This window comes from Lutjanus erythropterus, chromosome 1 (genome assembly GCF_056507025.1).
Source record: "Lutjanus erythropterus isolate fLutEry1 chromosome 1, fLutEry1.hap2, whole genome shotgun sequence".
NCBI lineage: Eukaryota > Metazoa > Chordata > Actinopteri > Lutjaniformes > Lutjanidae > Lutjanus > Lutjanus erythropterus.
This window is the reverse complement of record NC_139317.1, coordinates 22,876,198-22,894,114: the sequence shown is the minus strand read 5'-3', so window position 1 is coordinate 22,894,114 and position 17,917 is coordinate 22,876,198. Positions and strand designations below refer to the sequence as shown.

Here is a 17,917-nt window from a genome sequence, read left to right as displayed (position 1 = left end):
AAGACTTCATACAAAGATGTTCTAGACGTAAAGCTAATTGGTAGTATAAGGTGCAAACAGAGGAGTTTTCAGAGGGCACAGAGTACGTTTTACACATTTTTACCAAGAACATTTTGTCAGTGGGTTTATCGACTCAACGGAAATAAATACAGAGTAGTAATTAAATTGAAAAAATGGCCCTTTCCATCAGTGTATCTGGAGCTGGGGAAAAAAACAACTCGTGGGACTTGGTGCCCACTTATAGGACAAAATCATCCTTAAAAACAGAGGCTATACCTTAGTTTCCACTTTTTAGAATTAGACTGCCATCCACAGCATGGGATTAGCCAGTGCAACTGTAGATTAGTACATTTACAAATCTAATTATATCCTCTCACTCTTTAATTATTGCCTTCATACCTCGCCACATGCCACTACAATTTCACGTGGTCCTGTAAGTTTCCAGGAACCACTGGCATTTTTTCCTTTCCCTCCTCCATATGCATGTCAGCAGACTGCAGCGAGGGGAGCAGGTTCGTAGAAAAGAGAGAAAAGAAGAAAGAAAGACTAGGCCTCTGTACTTATAGAATAACTCCAAAGTTTGTGTGTGCTGCTGCTAGGTTACTGCTCTCTTCTTTACATTATTTCTGGTGGTGTCTGCAAACCGTCAGTGTGGGTGGAGACGTCAGAGCAAGGTTGTTTTTTTTTTTTACCCATTAGAAGTAATTTGCCACCACTTTCCCCTGTGATTTTAGTTGACAGTTTCTCCTACAGAAGAATAATTGAGTAAGATAACTTTCTGTGTAAAGTCATTCCTTTGCACCTATGTTAACTGTTTTTGTATCAGTGTGCATATTATCTTACACTCAGTCACCTGACACCTACATGTAGACATGAAAGTCAGGAAATAATCCTTTTAAGAATCTCTGTTACAAACCTTTCTGTTACATTCCTGTCTCATTTTTCAGGGCGTTTACATTGTTATGAAAATATGCATTTTAGAAACAGTACAGTCTAATAAAAGAAATCTCATTATGTATGTATTTCAGAGTGTAATGTAAATAGAAACAAACAGAAGTTAATGATCTAAAACTGTGTCAGGATACATTGAAACCCTACCATAGGCTGACGCAGTAACTAGCTGCTTTGCCATGACATACGTAGCCTGAATCTTTTTTTTTATTATCCTTCGCTTTCTCTCTTTTATCTATCAGAGATTTTGAATCTTTAAATGAAGAGGACCATGCTGCAAACCTCCAGCTGGCTTTCGACATCAGTGAGCGTGAATTTGGGATCCGGCCATTCGCGTCTGTGAAGGAGCTGATGGACGATCAGGAGCTGGATAAGACCAGGATGATCACCTACTTGTCCAAGTTCTATGAGCTCTTCCGTGGTACACCTCTGCCTCCCTCAGGTAGACTGCTCCGGGCAACCCCAATTGTCAACCCCACAGTAGATTGGCACATTAGATCACAGACCCCCGATTTGAAAGGATTTTGTCTTAAGGAATATCCTCCTTTTTATGTTTAGGTTTGAAGATAATAAAGTCTTCATTGTCAACCAATTTTCAAACTAGGATCATTATAAATTACAGTCAATCAAAATGACCAATGATATTGCTTCCATTGATGTTCCAACATTCAAAAAAATGTGATTAAAGTTAAAAATTTACATTCCTTCTTTTGCTTGGGACCTCCTACAACTCACTCAAGGACCCCTGTTGGTACCCAGCCCTCAGTTTGATTCTACTTTATTCTACTGTATATATTGTCTCGATTCTACTCTGCTTGACTCTGTTCGACTCAGTTTTGCTTGACTCAGCTTTTCCAAGAGGACCTTAATCAAAAGGAGTGGGAAGTAGTCAAGTTAAAATTTAAAAGGAATAAAAGAAACATTAATTTTAAAATATAAATACAACATAAAGTAATGAGGCAATTTAAACAATCCTAGCTTACTACTGGTGTGTCAATCCTGGTAGTATTTTTATATAAAATACTGTACAGGCATTGGCAAGGTGTCTATGTAAGTCAAAGAGGCTGCCAAATCTTCAGAAAGCTGTTGTATCCATTTCTGAGAGTATGCATGATCTTTTCAAGTGGAATGTAGCTGTTCATTTCACATTAATTAACAAAGCTATGTCTAAAAACCTTCATGCACATTTCTTAAATTTGCATGAATTATTGTAAGATTCCAAACTACGTAAATTTGCAGATTCAATGATGGAAAGTAAATCTTGTAGGTTTTGCCATAATGTCAGTGAAGTTGTGCCAGAAGCAATGCAAAAACAATTACTCCACACTACACTACATCTAAAACACATATTTGATACCTCAGATTTATATTTATGCAACCTCTTAACACGACAACAAAATATTCCAGAGAAAGTTTCGAATGTCATTTGGTTTCTTGTTAATACATTTATTGAGTTATGTGTGGTCCTATGAGTCAAGTATAGTGGCATGAGAAGAATGTGTACCAGAGCTGTAGTCTGCAACATTCTCAGATTCTTGGCAACATGAAAACAGCTGCCTGTCTCTACTGAAGGACAGTTTAATGCTTACCTACACTATGTTGTCATGTCGAACGTCAACCAACCAACCAACCTCTGACATGCAGCTGAGTGATTGAGAATGGCTTTATTTTTTTAGCGAAAGCATTTTCCTGCACCAATACAGTAACTCTTTTTTCCAGACCACTCTAACTTTCCTAATTTACTATACATGGTCATTTCTCATTGATTTATGGCTGTGCACTGTGGAAACAATGAAAACTCTAATGCAGTCATGTGTTCTACTGCAGGTTCCAGAGGGGTGGATGAAAACAATGAAGATTATCCATCTAAAGAAGTCAGGAGTAATAATAATGTGCTCAATCTTGCACTGCCAAGAAAACGGGTTCCAAAGGTAACTCCACAGTGAAATGTTTAAATCTCATGTACTACAGACAAAGTCTGTGGCTTCCATTATTTTTTTTTTGTTCAGTTCATGTGGGTTTTATTTTATATATGTACAGTATGTTATTCTTAAATATGTGTTAAAACACAATATATTCATTATGCATAGGAGACTTTGTGGTTCAGCTGTGGATATTCAGTCATATTCCATGTTTTGCACTTCCAGGATGAAAAGAAGTTAGATGGTACAGATTCCATTTACAAAAGGAGGCGGAAATTCTGCACTTATTTGGAGGAGGTGTGTTGCTAAACTCTTTAATTTCAAACTTAACTTTTCTTCTTTTTTTTTGAATGTTAATAAAGTAGGATTGTGTCTGTTGTCCATCTCTTGTAGGCCACGAATCTGTCGAGTAATGGCTCCTCGATGCGAGAGAGCCGAGAGCCCAAGGAGAATAAGGTGCGCTCAATCTCTACTCAGTTGCTGGCCAAGTTTGAAACCACACCTAGCTACACTGTCCGGAAACCACAGGTAAAAGCACAACAGTGTGTTCAAAATAAGCCCATAGATTTTATTTTATTGTAGCAGGGCTATGGCTTTCATTCTAGTACTTTAAGGCTACAATTAAGTATGTTTATATGTATGAATATACTCTATGTATCTGTCTGTCTATTTGACAAATGCCTCTTTCCTGCCTGCATATAGTTAGATGTGGCTATTTGCCGTCTTTTTCATGGATCATAAATATGTTTTAAATTTCTCTTGTTGTGAGATGGAGCTCTGACAGTGGTCTGTGGTTTTAATTAGACAAAACTTTTCTTTTGCTAATACTACAAAGTCTTTTCTCCTCTGTTATTTCCAGCATTTAATGTTTTCAGCCTTTTCTGTTTCAGCTCTTTCTTTTTCTGTGCCTTTTTATTAACACTCCTCCTAACCTTTCTGCAAAATCTCAGTCAGACTGTGAGAGGTCCTCCCCGCTGCAAACTCTTGACCTGACTCAGAGTCTGCTGCACATTAAATGCAGGCCTCCTGTCCCACCGAAACCTCCTCCTGAGAAACAGGTAGTCTGGAGCTGCCAGTTGGCAGTTAAGACACACAAGCAGTGGCTAAAGGCACCAGGACAGTCTTTTAAATCTAGTGACAGTCTGTAAAGTTTCACATAACGTAGTTTTTGTTTGCTACTTCTGTCCTGTCCCAAGATATATGTTTAGTTAAGTACATGAAAATACTCAAACATACAAATTTGAAGGCACATGCTATAAATATATATACATGTATGTACCTCAAACACATACACCACCCATGTGTAAAGTTCAGATTATATCATTTATCTAAAATAGGAGTTTTCCGTTTATTGTGGATGTTTAAATGACCATACTGGTGGTTTTACATTCTTTTGTCCTGACTGATTTAGACCCCAATTTCACACCACAAACTGACTGAATGTGATTCCTTCATGTCTTACTGGAATTATATTTAGAACAACAAACCAGATCAAATTAGCATGAAATTAGATTTAAAGCTCAAGAGATCAAATGCAAGTAAAGATATACAGTTACACACATTAATCCTGTAAACCATACAAATTGTGCTGCAAGTCTTTTGCATATTTGTTTTCCAACTTTCTCCAGTGTGGAGTTCATGTCAGACCTACGCCATTGGAGTTAAGTCGATGCTGTTTTGATGTTTGGTAAACAATATACAGTTTTCATTTTAAAAGTTCTACAGAAGTGGAATTCAAAAGCATTCAAATTAAATTTTGACAAAGATCACATGAAAGTAAATTGGCTTCATTGACCACAGTTGAATAATTGTTAAAATTCCCTCATGAATTAAAAAAAACTGCACTTAAATGCAAGTGTTACTGAATCCAAACTCAAATTCACAGCTTTTAGAGTCTCTTAACTGTTTGTGGTCCATTGGAACTTGCAAAGAATATAATTTGCTAAATACAATGCTATGCTGCATTTTCAGAAGTATCCACAAACTACATATTCCACAATGCATTTCAGAGCTAGTTATTATTATTAAGTTATTACTAAAAAGCAGAGCCAATCATTTAATATGATAGCAGGTAAATACATTTATGTAGTCATACATTTACAACCGCACTTTATGGCAACATTAATGTTGATGTGGCCCAGGAAGAAATTGAGTTTGACACCCCTGCAGTATATACTTTAATACATATTATGTTTACTTATAAATCTTAATAAACCAGACAAAACCTCACAAAAGAGCTTTGTAGTTGCTGCAGTTAAAGCATTGTATTCATGAGAAAAATCATACCCACAGGGCAAACAAAAAGAACCCAAATAGTGTTAAAAAAAAAAAGAAAAATGTAAATTTAACATCTAAATGTAGCTGTTGGCTGTTGACTCAGAGGTCTCACATGCCAGACTGGTACAGGAAGAACGTTTTAAAAACAGTTCCTGCTCACAACTGCATTACCATGTGATGATTATATAACTTTGGCAAAACATAAAGCAGACAGAGTATTCACTGTAATGGGTCGTAAGCTGATTTTCATATAGTTCTGGCATGACTAACAGCTCACAAAACTTGTGCTGTGCTTTGAAAATGGTTGGCAGCCCTGTGATGTATTTGCGCAGTTAATGGGCTGAAACTTATAAAACCACCTGTATGGTTCTTTAAACGATCTACGGCCTCTAAGTGAATGATAAAATAAGTGATACCACAGCTCACATGTGCACTGCTGTATGTGATCCCTTTCAGTTTGAAGTCAGTATCAGAAAAGCGGCAGCACACTTAGTCCACCGGCCTCCAAAGATTCTGCCCAAACCCCAACTCCAGCCTCAGTCCCAGCATCCATTTTCTATAGTGAGGCTCAGACACGTTGAGCAAACACACGCTGAGCCTCAGCCTGAGATTGCAGACCCCCCTGCTTCTTCTCCGTCCTGCCACTCAGCAATCCAGTTCATGTCAAGAGTGCTCCAGCGCCTCAGGGAGGTGGATGAACACGTCTCTGAGGTGATCACTATCTCCTCCTTCATACCTGTAACTTCTTTCTCCTCTTTATGTCTCTGTTCTCTTTTTAAACCCTTCTGATTGTCTCATGTTCTGATCCCCAGAAAGTAACCCCGGAGTGAATGTTGATTATATATTATGCCCTGATCATACATTTAGGCTTGTGTAATGTGCAGTCAGATGGTGAAGTAAGCCCCTAAATTATCCGGCCTGACGAAAATGGCAAAGGCAGGCCTTCAGACCTGGCACAAGCTGAGACAAACACACAGGCGGATTATTGGCCAGTCAGCCAGGGCCACGCTGCAGGCACTGACTTACGTCTGAAAAAAAGCAGCTATTTAGATTATTCAGATTTTGATCAGCACTGCAAAGTTGTTCAAAGTCATTTAGGGCAGAACTGTATTTTGCTGAGAAAAATTGGGATGAATAGTAGGAAATATTTTAGATTTTTTTTCTCAGGTTTTTTGACAGATGGAAGTGCATTTTGAACACTAATAAACTGACTTTTTTGGAGCTGTTTCATGTTGTTTTCAACTCTCTCCAAGTGTTGATTACCAGAGCTCTTTTATAGCTGATAGAATACTGCTAACTGGCATATACTGTATGTAAGGCCAGGCATATTCAGTTTTTTTTTTTTTTTAGAACGGCCAGATTTGAAAAATGCCAGATATTTGCATGTCTGCAAAGTTGAGCTGGTGTGCAAAGCAATACTCTTTTTTTCTCTGCTTTAATAGTTATCACAATTGGAAAAGAAACATTCAAATATTCTAGATCGGAAGTAAGCTTGTTGTTTTAATTACCATTATATGCATTTGACATCTTTTTTCACTCACTTTAACTCTTCTAAACCCCCTTTGGTGAAGGCTAACAGTGTTATCATTATCATTATAGTAGTAGTTCAATATTTTGTGAATTACGCTAATAAATGTTCTTGTTGCGAGTTACATTGGAAGATTGATACCACTCTCCTATCTGTGTGTTATGTACTGAGCTGGTGCCTGGAGGTGATTAGCTTAGCTAAGCATAAAGACTGGAAGCAGGGAGGAACTGATACTGTAGCTCGGGTTTCTAGCTTACCAAAAACACTGTCACTTTTTAATCTATTGACAAATAGTGAATTGTAGATTTAGGGAGAGTTACAAGTAACAATTATGTTTTGACTGAAAACAGCTGGGTGCGATAATTCTGAGGGTCTTATCACTGTAAGGAAAAATTTTGCCTCACTTCACTCTGATTGGCTAGTGTTTGTTGCCTTTGGTGGTTTGGGTTGTGTAGATTTAGACTTGAGGAGGGTTAGGGTTAGAATATCAACGTAAGCCAGTTAGGAGCAGAGTAGGTTTTATTATGCCGTCACCATCCTGGGGAAAAAAAAGTATCTAGCTCTCTGGACAGAACTAGGCTAGCAGTTTCCCCCTGCTTTTAGTCTTCATGCTTAGCTAACATACAGACTTGAGACAGGTATTGATTATAACTCCCCTAACTCTCGATAAACAAAGTGAACAAGTAAACTATTCCTTTAAAGGTGGGGTAGGCAGTATATTATTGGCATTGTTTTACATAATAACCTGTAAGCACAATGTATTTCAAGTGGTCTTAGAGAAAAAGTGGTAGGATAGTTGTTTGTTGAGTCTTATTCCTTGAATGTCAGTATTTAACAAACTGGAAATGAGACTGAACAATCAACTATTTCTCAAGAATTCTTCCCTGGGTGGACCTTTATGTAGTTCATGTAGTCTTCATTATTTTGTCCACCCCTGTGTTATCTGCGTTGTAGATACTAAAACTTTGCGCATAGCATTCCTGATTGATTATCAAGATTATTTTTTTGATTAATGTGCTTTGAAATTTGACTTTGACTTATTTATGCCTTAAAGACTAAGTACTTCACTATCTGATATATAAAGTTATTTCTTGGCTGAACTGATGTCCTTGTCTCAGATTTCTCTGTGAGGTCTGTGTGGCTGTCTCAGTTTTCTGCTCCAGTACAGTATGAGTAACCACATCAAGTGGGGTGTGAAATTAATGTAATAAGGCAGCTTTCATTCCACACAGCGATGTTATTGTTCTCCCCCTGACAATACGCACTTAGCTGTCTAAGCCTGCTCTTATTGGGAAAGTAGAACAGAAAGGTCTTTCATCATTTAGCTGTGTAGTGCGTATTAAACGGTTATTAGTCTACCTAATTATGTTGTTGGTGGGAGAATGTGTCTCATTGTGCTGAGGAGACGAGACTGATGGCTTTTCTTTGTTCCTGTGCTCCGTGTCATCCTGCAGAAAAAAGCTCAGACACAACAGGCTAGAGAGTTTCAGACAAAGAGTATAAAGGAAAAAGCTGTTCACCTTAGTGGGTTGTTCTCAGGAGACAGCTCAGCTGAATTCAAGGTGACTATCTCAAGTTTGATCTGTGACCCCACCCCGGCCTTGTGTTTTGCACCACCTGCCCCTCACAGTGTGTTTATGTGGATGTGGAAACACATAATGTTTGGGATCACAAACTGTCTCATGCAGCCAGCTTTCTGTCTCATCCACTATTTTTTACAACATGGATTTTTTTTTGACACTTAGATATACATAGATGCTGAAATTTTTGTCATAAAAATTCAATGACCTTTTTTATCAAGGTAAGACTTAAAGCAGCTGTAAAATAATTTAATAATACCAGTGTTTCAAATGACAATATAAAAACAATCAGACAATGTGAAAGGCTCACTCGTTGAGATGGACCTACTGAGAAATACAGTACTCCTAGGCTTTATGGAGCTTTATAGTGAGTTTCAGGTCATCGTTTAGCATCCAGCTGAACTGTGCAGTACCTGTTCAGCATCAAACGCAGACAGACACATTTAACAACTAACTGATGAACACAGTGGAGTGTTTAAGAGCCAGATATTTCCCTCATGAGTTGGATGAGACCAAAAGCAGAGCTAAAAGAGAGAATATCGGACATACTAACCAGGAGACCAGAAACATGACTACAAGTGAATGCTAATGTTGCTCCATAAAAGGTGCGTGCTTACACGCTTTGTTCTGCAGGATAATCCTAAGAAATGACACCACTTTTTGATTTACAATTTTTAAAGCTGCAGTCGCAGGAAGTAAAAAGCTAACGTTGGACTATAAGCTAACTACACCGCTGTCACATTATTTCAGTGTCACCACCAGTAAGTAACTAGTGTTCGGCATGATGATACTTAATGTCCCCAACAACGTCTGTAGTCTCAATTAGCCGCTTGTTAGAAACCTCCTATTTAAAGATGCGGAAAAGCTTCAAAATTCACAAGTGCTGTTTACTGACAGATTTTATTTTGTAAAACAAAACATGAAAATCTCTTAAACTTGTTTCAGACATCTTACCAAAAAACCATTGACTTCAAGACAAGATAACCAGAGGTGCAAATATGCTAACTCATTTCTGACTTTATGTTCATAACTTGTTTCTGCATCTTCAGAAGATACTGGCTCAAAATTAAGATTAAGACAGTTTGTCACTTTACTTTTAATGTATCTCAGTATCTCAAGGCATTACTTTTATGCTGGATGATTCTGCAGTCAACATTTACACCCAGTGCTAATGTTTATTGCCAAGACAGGATGTAGTGTGTCCTTTCTGTAGCCAGTGGTTGATGAGTGTGTAGCTTGGCCAACATTCATGTGGGAGTAGTTCATGTCCTGTCACAGACCTTTTTTTTTCTACTGTTAACTCCAATTTTTCCCAACCTTAACCATAGTTTAATTGCAAACCACAAGCTTTCACCAACCATACAATATCTGTAAAGAATTTTCAAAATGTCAGAGTCTTTCAGTGTAATCCAGGGTTTTAGAATCATCCAACATTCTTGTGTGATGATAGGATTGTTTTAACCTTAATATTGAGTTAAAGGGCCGTACATATGGTTTTGCAGTAAATGTTTCCTATTTTCCAGTGATTCCTTACAGTTCATTAGGCATATTACGGTAGACTAAATATTAAATAAGCCTGTCAGTATGACAAAATGAAATTTAAATCACAAACATAACCTAAAGTTGAAACATCTAAAAAGCATCAACAAATGCTGACCACTATAAACTTAATGAAGTTATGATTTATTGTAGGGCTGTTGTGTTTTTATCTCGGTGTACCTAATGAAGTGTCAAAAAGAGTTCATGTTAATGACGTCATGTTTGTTCCAGCAGTTAAAGCTCAACATGTTAAAAAACAGCTTTAAAAAACAAGCATCTCAGCCCAATATTTTCATTGCTGTCATGTATCTTCTTAATTATAAGAGACAGATTTGTGAAAAATGGCTGCTGCTTTGCATGAGAGCTTTCCTTTTAACTGCTGTTTGCCCCTTGTGCTTTTAATTACCGGCAGTCCTCACAGAGGAGAAGTGTGTGTTCTTGTGGTGGCACTTTGTGGGTTTCTCTGCTCCACCCATCCCAAACAGCCCGCTCCATCTCACCAACCAGATGTTATAGCAGGACCTACACCAGTTTAATATAAAGGAGAAACTCACACAGTACAGTATACAAACATCATGGATCAAATCTGATTCCTGAAGAGCAGTTGGGAAACTATTTAGACACACTAAACTTTCTCACCGAACCGTGTGTGTTTATCCATATAACCTTGTGATTATATATAATTATCTGACTTGCTTTCCTTAACTATGTTTTCCTCTTGGCTCCATGTTAGTGAGCAGTTGCAAAGGAGTCTGAAGTCTGTAGGCTTTAAAGTAAAGAAAGTGGTCACCCTCTCTGAAAATGACCCAGACACAGAGTCTCAAACAGCTCACCCACTCTGCAGTGGTCTCACAGAATATTCCCAAGATGAAACGCTGACAAGAAGAGTGTTGATCTGAGTGGAAAACATTCATTAACACAGCTGTGTGTTTCTGATCTTGTACATTGTTACTCTTCCTGCATTTAATATCCACCTCTAACTGAACACAGAGTTTTAATGTGTTGCAAAATTCACAACCATAAGAGCTGTTGGTGCATTTATGTTTGTTAAATAAAAACTGCTCGATAATATTCTTGATAATATCCTTAAAGATGGGAAAATATTAATCATGAAAGTTTATTCTTCCAGTCCTTAGAAAAACAAAATCTTTTTTAAAAATATGTTTTATGTTTGTTTTTTAACTTGCTTATGAACGAGTTGGTACATGGCAGGTTAACATATAAAGTGGGAGATTCAATTGGTGATGTCACTAATGGAAATAGAATAGAGATATCCATACTAGAGAGGATATAGCACTAATCATAATCCACAAAATAAAGAATAAGAAAGGCAAAGCCAGACAACATAGCAGTCATATTTCAGGGTTTTCACACACTGTGATACAATTCCAAAAATTTGGCATCGGTCATCCTGGTAGCGTGGATTCATACGAGCTGCATTTTGGCATATGATTGACCAATTCTTTAAATTTAGTTTAATAAATTTAGTTTAGTTGAATTCTAATACCTGAATACAGTTCTAGCCACCTAAATGACACAAACCATAACAACTGAAAATTTGATAAAGAAAATCTTAACTCATTGTCCATTTACTAGCTTTTCGATCTTGAGTTAAAACTTAAAATAGCAAATGTAGAGAGATAAAAGTCAATTAAACTTATTAAATATTCACAGAGACTCTCTTACAGTAAAAATAGTTTGCATGCCGTAGCCATTTTGACATGAAATAGTATATTACATGCAGTTGTTATCTATGATACTACTTAACGTCCTGTTCCATTCAGGTCAAACAAGTCAGGGTGCTGCTGTTGAGCACGTTTTTTCGTCATCATCATTTTGTCTGTACTCTGTTTGCCAGGGCGGCTCATTACGGAGAGCCTTCCCCCCATCAGGTGACAAGTGTCACTCATGTGAGAGGCGTGTTTATATGGTGGAGAGAGTCTGTGCCGAAGGGCTTTACTTCCACAGAGAGTGCTTTCGCTGTTCCACCTGCAGCTCTGCCCTGCGACAGGGAGCGCACGCCTTCGACTCTGAAGAGGGTTCGTATCATCACATGTCAGCTGTTGACAGTGTTGGATCCACATTTTACTATATATTGAGCATCCAGTTGGCTGCTTTATCCTGACATTTGCTGTAATCTTCCAGGAAAGTTGTACTGCAAACTTCACTTTGATCAACGCAACAATGGGACAAACCTCAGGAGGAATTTGTCATTTCGCTCAGTGAGTGCCTTGCCTTTCTAACAAATTCCATCTTATCCTCGCCATATTTACAGTAAAATATCTAACCTCTTTGTCCGTCTCTTCCTCTGTCTTAGAATCGTTATGGAGCCATAGTTCAGGAGCGATGTGCTGATGATGGACAGAACTCTGAGTCCAGCAGCACAGCAGACCTGCAGAGTGAAACCTCGGCAGGTACCTTCAGCTCGTTCATGAAGAAACACCTGAGCTGGCCGCTGAGTGTGACTCGTGCCGTGTGTAACGCTCCCTGGTATCTGTCTAACCGCGTGCGTAGTACAGCTCAGGCCCTCGCTGGCCACTTGAGGGACAATGCCCAGGACTATGCGTCCCTGTATGAGCTACTGAGCGTGAGCGTGCCCCTGCTGCTCGTTTTACAAGAGGTACTGCTGCAGATGTACACAGAGGCTGTGCCTGATGGACCCGGCTCTATACAGCCGCTACTGCTGTGGCTGCAGGACCAGATAGGCCACAGGCTCATATAGACACTCAGCAGACCCCAGCTGTTAATATTTGACTCCAAATGTCATTAAATCTGTTGCTGAGGAGTGCATTAGCTGGAGTGTTCTCGTGTTAAAGGGATAGTTCAGATTATTTGAAGCGGTGTTGTATGAGGTTGTTATCTGTAGTCAGTATATTAACAGTACAGTATTACAGTAGAGGTATTTTACCCATTTAAAAATGGTCTACCTAAAATCAGCCAAAATCAATATCAGTTTAAGTGTACTCTGTATTTAGAATATTTTCACAGCTTTACTTCACCTTCAGACAGCCTTTTCTGACGGAAAACCTCCATTATATAAATCCAATATTGCTCTGCCCAAACCAACCAAACTTTGTAAGTGAAATCAGTAATTTCACCTCACAGAACACAAGAGCTGGTGGCCTGCCGCTGCCTCGATCTCTTAGTTTGTTCGTGTTATTGTGCAACTTTGCTGAATCCTTTTAAAACACCAAAGTCACACAATAGCATAAATAAACTAACAGATGGAGGCAGCGTTAGCCCAGGAACTCCTGTGCTCTGCAAGGTATAATTACTGATTTTGCCTATGGAATTTGGTTTGTTTGGGGACAGTGATATTTGGGTTACATAGCAACAGTTTCCTGCTGGTACAGGCTGTCTAACAGCAAAGTAAAGCGGTGAAAATATTCTTAATATAGTGTACACTTATTTTTTCAGTGGCTAAATTACCTTTTGCTGTTGACTGTGTTCACAGTAGTACATTGCTTAGCCTCCGTGCTTCTCCAAACTGGCGGCGTGTGGACCAGCATCTACTGTAGCTAATATACTGACCATCAGTAAGTATTTCAGTCATACGCACGTCATATAATCAAAAGTATTCCTTTGATATCATTTGTAGCCGTGCACAAGCACCTTTTAATGTTTACTTGCCTTTTAAGATGATACTGTAGGTAGATTTGCTCTCAGTGTGTTGGATGTTGGACTCGGCCAAAGAAGAGACACTGTAGGTTGCTCATGCAACTTTTAGCAATTTACTACAGGGGTGTCGGGAAAAATATATGAAATAATGAAAGCTGCACCAAATAAGTTTGCAGTGGGTTTGATGTGTAAACTGTAGGGTTAAAATAAGTTAAACAGGTTTGAAAACAGGCCACAGTCTGTGCATTAAGGACTTGAGACTGCTGACATGTCCACTAATCATTGCTGTAGAACTCAACTGTCTTGGGAAATGGATCCTGCAGTTAAAATAACTTAACTCAGGTGATGACTGACTAACTTGATGCACTTTATGTTTGAGAACTGCCTTGTGGACGTCGCAATAAACTGTCACATTAGATAAAAAGATCTCATGTTAACGCCGAAACACCAGGTTTCAGGCAGGTTTTCTTTTGACTATACATATGTGCTCCTGCCGTATGTCTTTTTTAATATGTATATGCAGGCCTGTGTGTCTTACACGCATGTCAACAATTTGCTCATAATCTTTATTTACTCTGACCATTCTGTTTACTTTCGAGAACTGTTTGTATTGGTTTTTCTATCGATAAAACCAAAGAATCTCTTTATACTGTGGTCAGGACAGTTTCTTTCTCAGTATTTACTTCTACTTTGCTGCCATCTACTGTTGACTCTCAGAAAAACCATGAAGGCAACATGAGATACCCTGCCTGCCTGTAAAAGATTACCAAGACAGTTGTGTTTTAAATAATTGATTTATACTTTTCTTTTTCAGATTTACTGTAGACAATAGACGCTGGTGAGCATGCTGTGATGTTTTTTGACTGTGCTTGCCACTCTTGCCATAATTTGAAAGCATGTTGTTGGAAGATCAACTGCAAACCTCTTAGACTGGAAGCTACACAGTCGCTTCCTATTCAGACACTATCTGTCTAATGATGCTTATTAAGCACCTTAGAGTATTTTGATTTTCTTTATAAAATATTTTAAATATTTGCAAAAACTTCAGCCTTTAAGTGTTTACGGCATGATATGCTGGATATGCAATATGTTTGTGTTTTGTTATCAGTTGCATAATGTTTCATGTTGAATTACTGAATCTGCTGCATGTAATATGAGTTAAATATCTAGTTTACAGTGCAGTACAAGTGTTTAAATACCAAAGAAATGCTTTCATACACACTGACTGGATTTGTGTAACATTTATTTTATACAGCTGTATGACACGATGAAAATCAAACTGTAACAATGGTGCCAGCATACAAATATCATCTTCATTATGAATGTCAGTATTTTGTTTTGTTTTCATAAACATTTTATACTTTTGTGCTTTAATCTGTTGTTATTTATGTCTAAATGTTTCAGATCATTTTTCTCTTTTCCTCTCGTTCAGCTGAAGCCTTGTTTGACGTGTGTGATCCGGCTGGATGGTTAGGAGAAATGACATTTTGAAGGTGATCATCTGCATGGTCACATGGCTGTGTGTGTGTGATGTGATAAATAACTGATGCTAAGTGTCTGATATGACTTAACAACATTTACAGTGCTGAAGTAATTAAAGATGTTTCTTTGGAGTGACACTAAACTCAGGGTGACTAATGAACCGCTTCAGTGTTTGTCATTGATCCTCCAGCAGTTTGGGAATGAACCACTACTAACTAAGCCTGGTTCGAGATCTCTGAAGAGCTGCTGCATCTCCGGTTTTTAGTGATTCAGATGAGGGATTCATTTGCAAAAATAGATATCTCAGTTTGTATTCATATTCCTTAAAAAGTGATTTTTATTTCGTTGTTTGTTTGTTTTTTGTGAACCACGTTGATGTAAGAAAAGTTTTCTTTTAAAGCGCATTCAGGAGAATATCAGTCAGACTGGTGATGTTTATTCATTTTAATATATTTTTTCATTCATTCATTCATTCAACCTTAATTTACTTCTTTGGGATACACTGAGGGGTGGCCCTCATTTTCAGTGATGCCGAGATTACATTAGTCAACAAAAACCGAAATACAACAAAAACAAAACAGGAAAAAACATAAAGGCAATAAAAATAATAATAAAGAAGAGACAATGAGAACTCAAAAACAGTTGGTTAAGATAATACCTTGTTAAAGCGTCTGTATGTAAGAACATCAGGATTTCTAAGTGTAACTTTAAAATCTCCCAAAGTGCATCATAAATTATTCCATGAGTCAGGAGCGCAGAACCTAAAAGCAGTTTTCCCAAGTTCAGAATTGACACGAGGAACATGAAGTGAAGTCCAGTCCTGAGAGCAGCTTCGATAAACTCCTGTCCTGAAGTGTAATAGTGAGGTAAGTTGGTCATTTCTTTAGGAAAGTTGTTTAATCAGATTGTTATGAACGTTGTAAGTGAATTAATCATCAGTCCAGATGCCCAGATATTTGTAGTGTGAGACACTTTCAATAGCAGTTCCTGATATAGTGCTGATGTGATATATATACTGTAATTGATTTTCTTAGCTCTTGTGAATATGGAATGGTGTTTTTCTGTCTGTTTGTAAATGATTTCCACAAATAGAATTGATAATGAATAATGAAGTGGAACAAAATTGCAATTCAGTCTGATTATTGGGTTTGTGTAAAGTTGTCAAGAGAACAAACATCAAATCAAGTTTTATTCCAAGTGTTCCTCGCAAAACAACTTTTCAAATCAGAATCAGCAGGAATAATATCAGTTGACTGACAAATTCAACTGTTAATCAATGATTAAAAAACAATTTCTAGCTGTTTTGGAGCTTTTTAAATACAAAATCTTCCTCGCTTGCCGAGCTGTCCTGGTGCTGTAGATGCGTAAATCACCATCTTTCTGAGCACAGTGTGAACTTAAAGAAACTACTATTTTCCATGTCAAGAATGAATTTTAAAGCCAACAAGAATGAGAATTCCTTAAAGTGCTCAGTCAAACTGAATTTTGAATATCTGAATTTAAACTCGCTCTTCTGAGGAAGATGCCTTGTCAGTGTTGTTTGTTCAGCTGCTGTTTCCAAGGTTAAGATTCAGCTGTCATATTCAACAGTTCACCAATAGTTTGTTGAATTATTTGTATCCAAGTGATTGTACACAGCTCATGGACAGTATGTGAAATGCGGTGTGCTAAAAATTCCCTCTGCCTGCAAGCCAACATGCTACCATTCTGACCCATCAGGGAGAATTAATGCACAGGCTATTCTAGGCTGCAGTTTCGGGGCCCTACGAGTGCGATGGCCCTGGATTATTTTTAATTTTTTGAATTTAATTAACCCATATTGGTCGATAAAAGCATATGGGCCACATCTGCCCAATCATCTGCTGGCTACATCATGTGGTCTGATTCTTGAGGTCAATTTGTTCAGATAGAATACAGCTCCACAGTGAATACCTTTTTTCTGTAGGATTGCTGTTGTATAGTAAAGACTGTCTCAATGAGAGTGTGGGAACCAGTACACCCTGAATGTGTGCCGTCTAATATTCCTGCAGCACTGGTAAAGCATGATGAGTAAGGGGGACCCCACTCACTGAGTAGCCTAGCAGCTCATGACCACCTTAATCTGCTGCTGCTGACCTACGATACTCTGCAGCAGAAGACACGTCACATTGGCTAAGAGAGCACAGACAGATTAACTGTGTTCCAGAGTGAATATTTTTTATTTTTTACGTAAAATATTGCGCAGACTGCGGCAGATGAAGGAGCAGAAGAGTCAAATCAATGTTAGAAAAACTAGCAGGTCCCAATCTTTTGCATACTGCATGCAACAGTAAATACTATGTAAGGATAATGTAGGCACCATGTTTTTACAAGTAAGAAGCATGCCTTGGATTAAAAAAGATAACATCTCTGGCTCTGCTGCTTTGATTTTGGTCCCTTTTTTCCATTGCAAGTGCAACAGTGTTACAGGAGTAAAATGTTAAATCAGCGCAGAACTCTTTTAAAACCCTGAACATCAACTTAAAGCAAAATAACGTTGTTTGGTTTATCTGAAAAGTCTGAAAAACTATCTTGTCATTACTCAAATGAACAAGTTGCAGGTGACACAGACATCTGACCTCTATCTCTGTTGTTATTTTAAGGGGAAAGTTGTCCATTATACAAACATCATTCCGTGGAGGTCTAAAGATTAGAGAGGGATAAATGTGGCTGAATACAATGAAATAGCTCATTAACCTGCCTATTAGCAGTGGAGCTGCTCTTAAGCCACCAGATCAGACTGTGGTTATTTTGGGCAGACTTTGAGTGTGAATGTAACTGTGGAAAAGAGTACATAGTATTGAAACTCCCCTGGTTAAGTAAAAGTTTAAGATATGTTTTTTATCAGCATAGCTACATCTCCACAATGATCTGACAATAGCAGCAAAGGAACGATTAACATTTCCACACAACATAGCACCAAGTAGAGGAACTTTCAGTATGTGCACTGACCTCTGTAACTTTATACTTTCACTGCACAACAGGAAAAATACCTGTTAAAT

General features: G+C 38.0%; 1 protein-coding gene across 5 annotated transcripts in view; it reads left to right on the top strand.

Annotated features, from left to right (window-relative positions):
* Positions 1 to 15,053, top strand: part of mical2a (microtubule associated monooxygenase, calponin and LIM domain containing 2a) — a 43,389-nt gene extending 28,336 nt beyond the window's left edge. Inside the window, exons 13-23 of one of the 5 annotated variants that reach the window (XM_084717151.1) lie at positions 1,194 to 1,393; positions 2,779 to 2,882; positions 3,099 to 3,170; positions 3,267 to 3,401; positions 3,824 to 3,931; positions 5,607 to 5,861; positions 8,133 to 8,240; positions 11,656 to 11,836; positions 11,943 to 12,019; positions 12,115 to 12,211; positions 14,848 to 15,053. In XM_084717151.1, coding sequence (XP_084573277.1) covers positions 1,194 to 1,393; positions 2,779 to 2,882; positions 3,099 to 3,170; positions 3,267 to 3,401; positions 3,824 to 3,931; positions 5,607 to 5,861; positions 8,133 to 8,240; positions 11,656 to 11,836; positions 11,943 to 12,019; positions 12,115 to 12,211; positions 14,848 to 14,906 — 1,396 coding nt within the window. In that variant the 3' untranslated portion in view covers positions 14,907 to 15,053. Of the gene's footprint in view, positions 1 to 1,193; positions 1,394 to 2,778; positions 2,883 to 3,098; positions 3,171 to 3,266; positions 3,402 to 3,823; positions 3,932 to 5,606; positions 5,862 to 8,132; positions 8,241 to 11,655; positions 11,837 to 11,942; positions 12,020 to 12,114 lie in introns of all 5 variants that reach the window. The other 4 variants (XM_084717131.1, XM_084717141.1, XM_084717160.1 and 1 more) reach the window with 4 other exon arrangements.
* Positions 15,054 to 17,917: the final 2,864 nt, after the last annotated feature.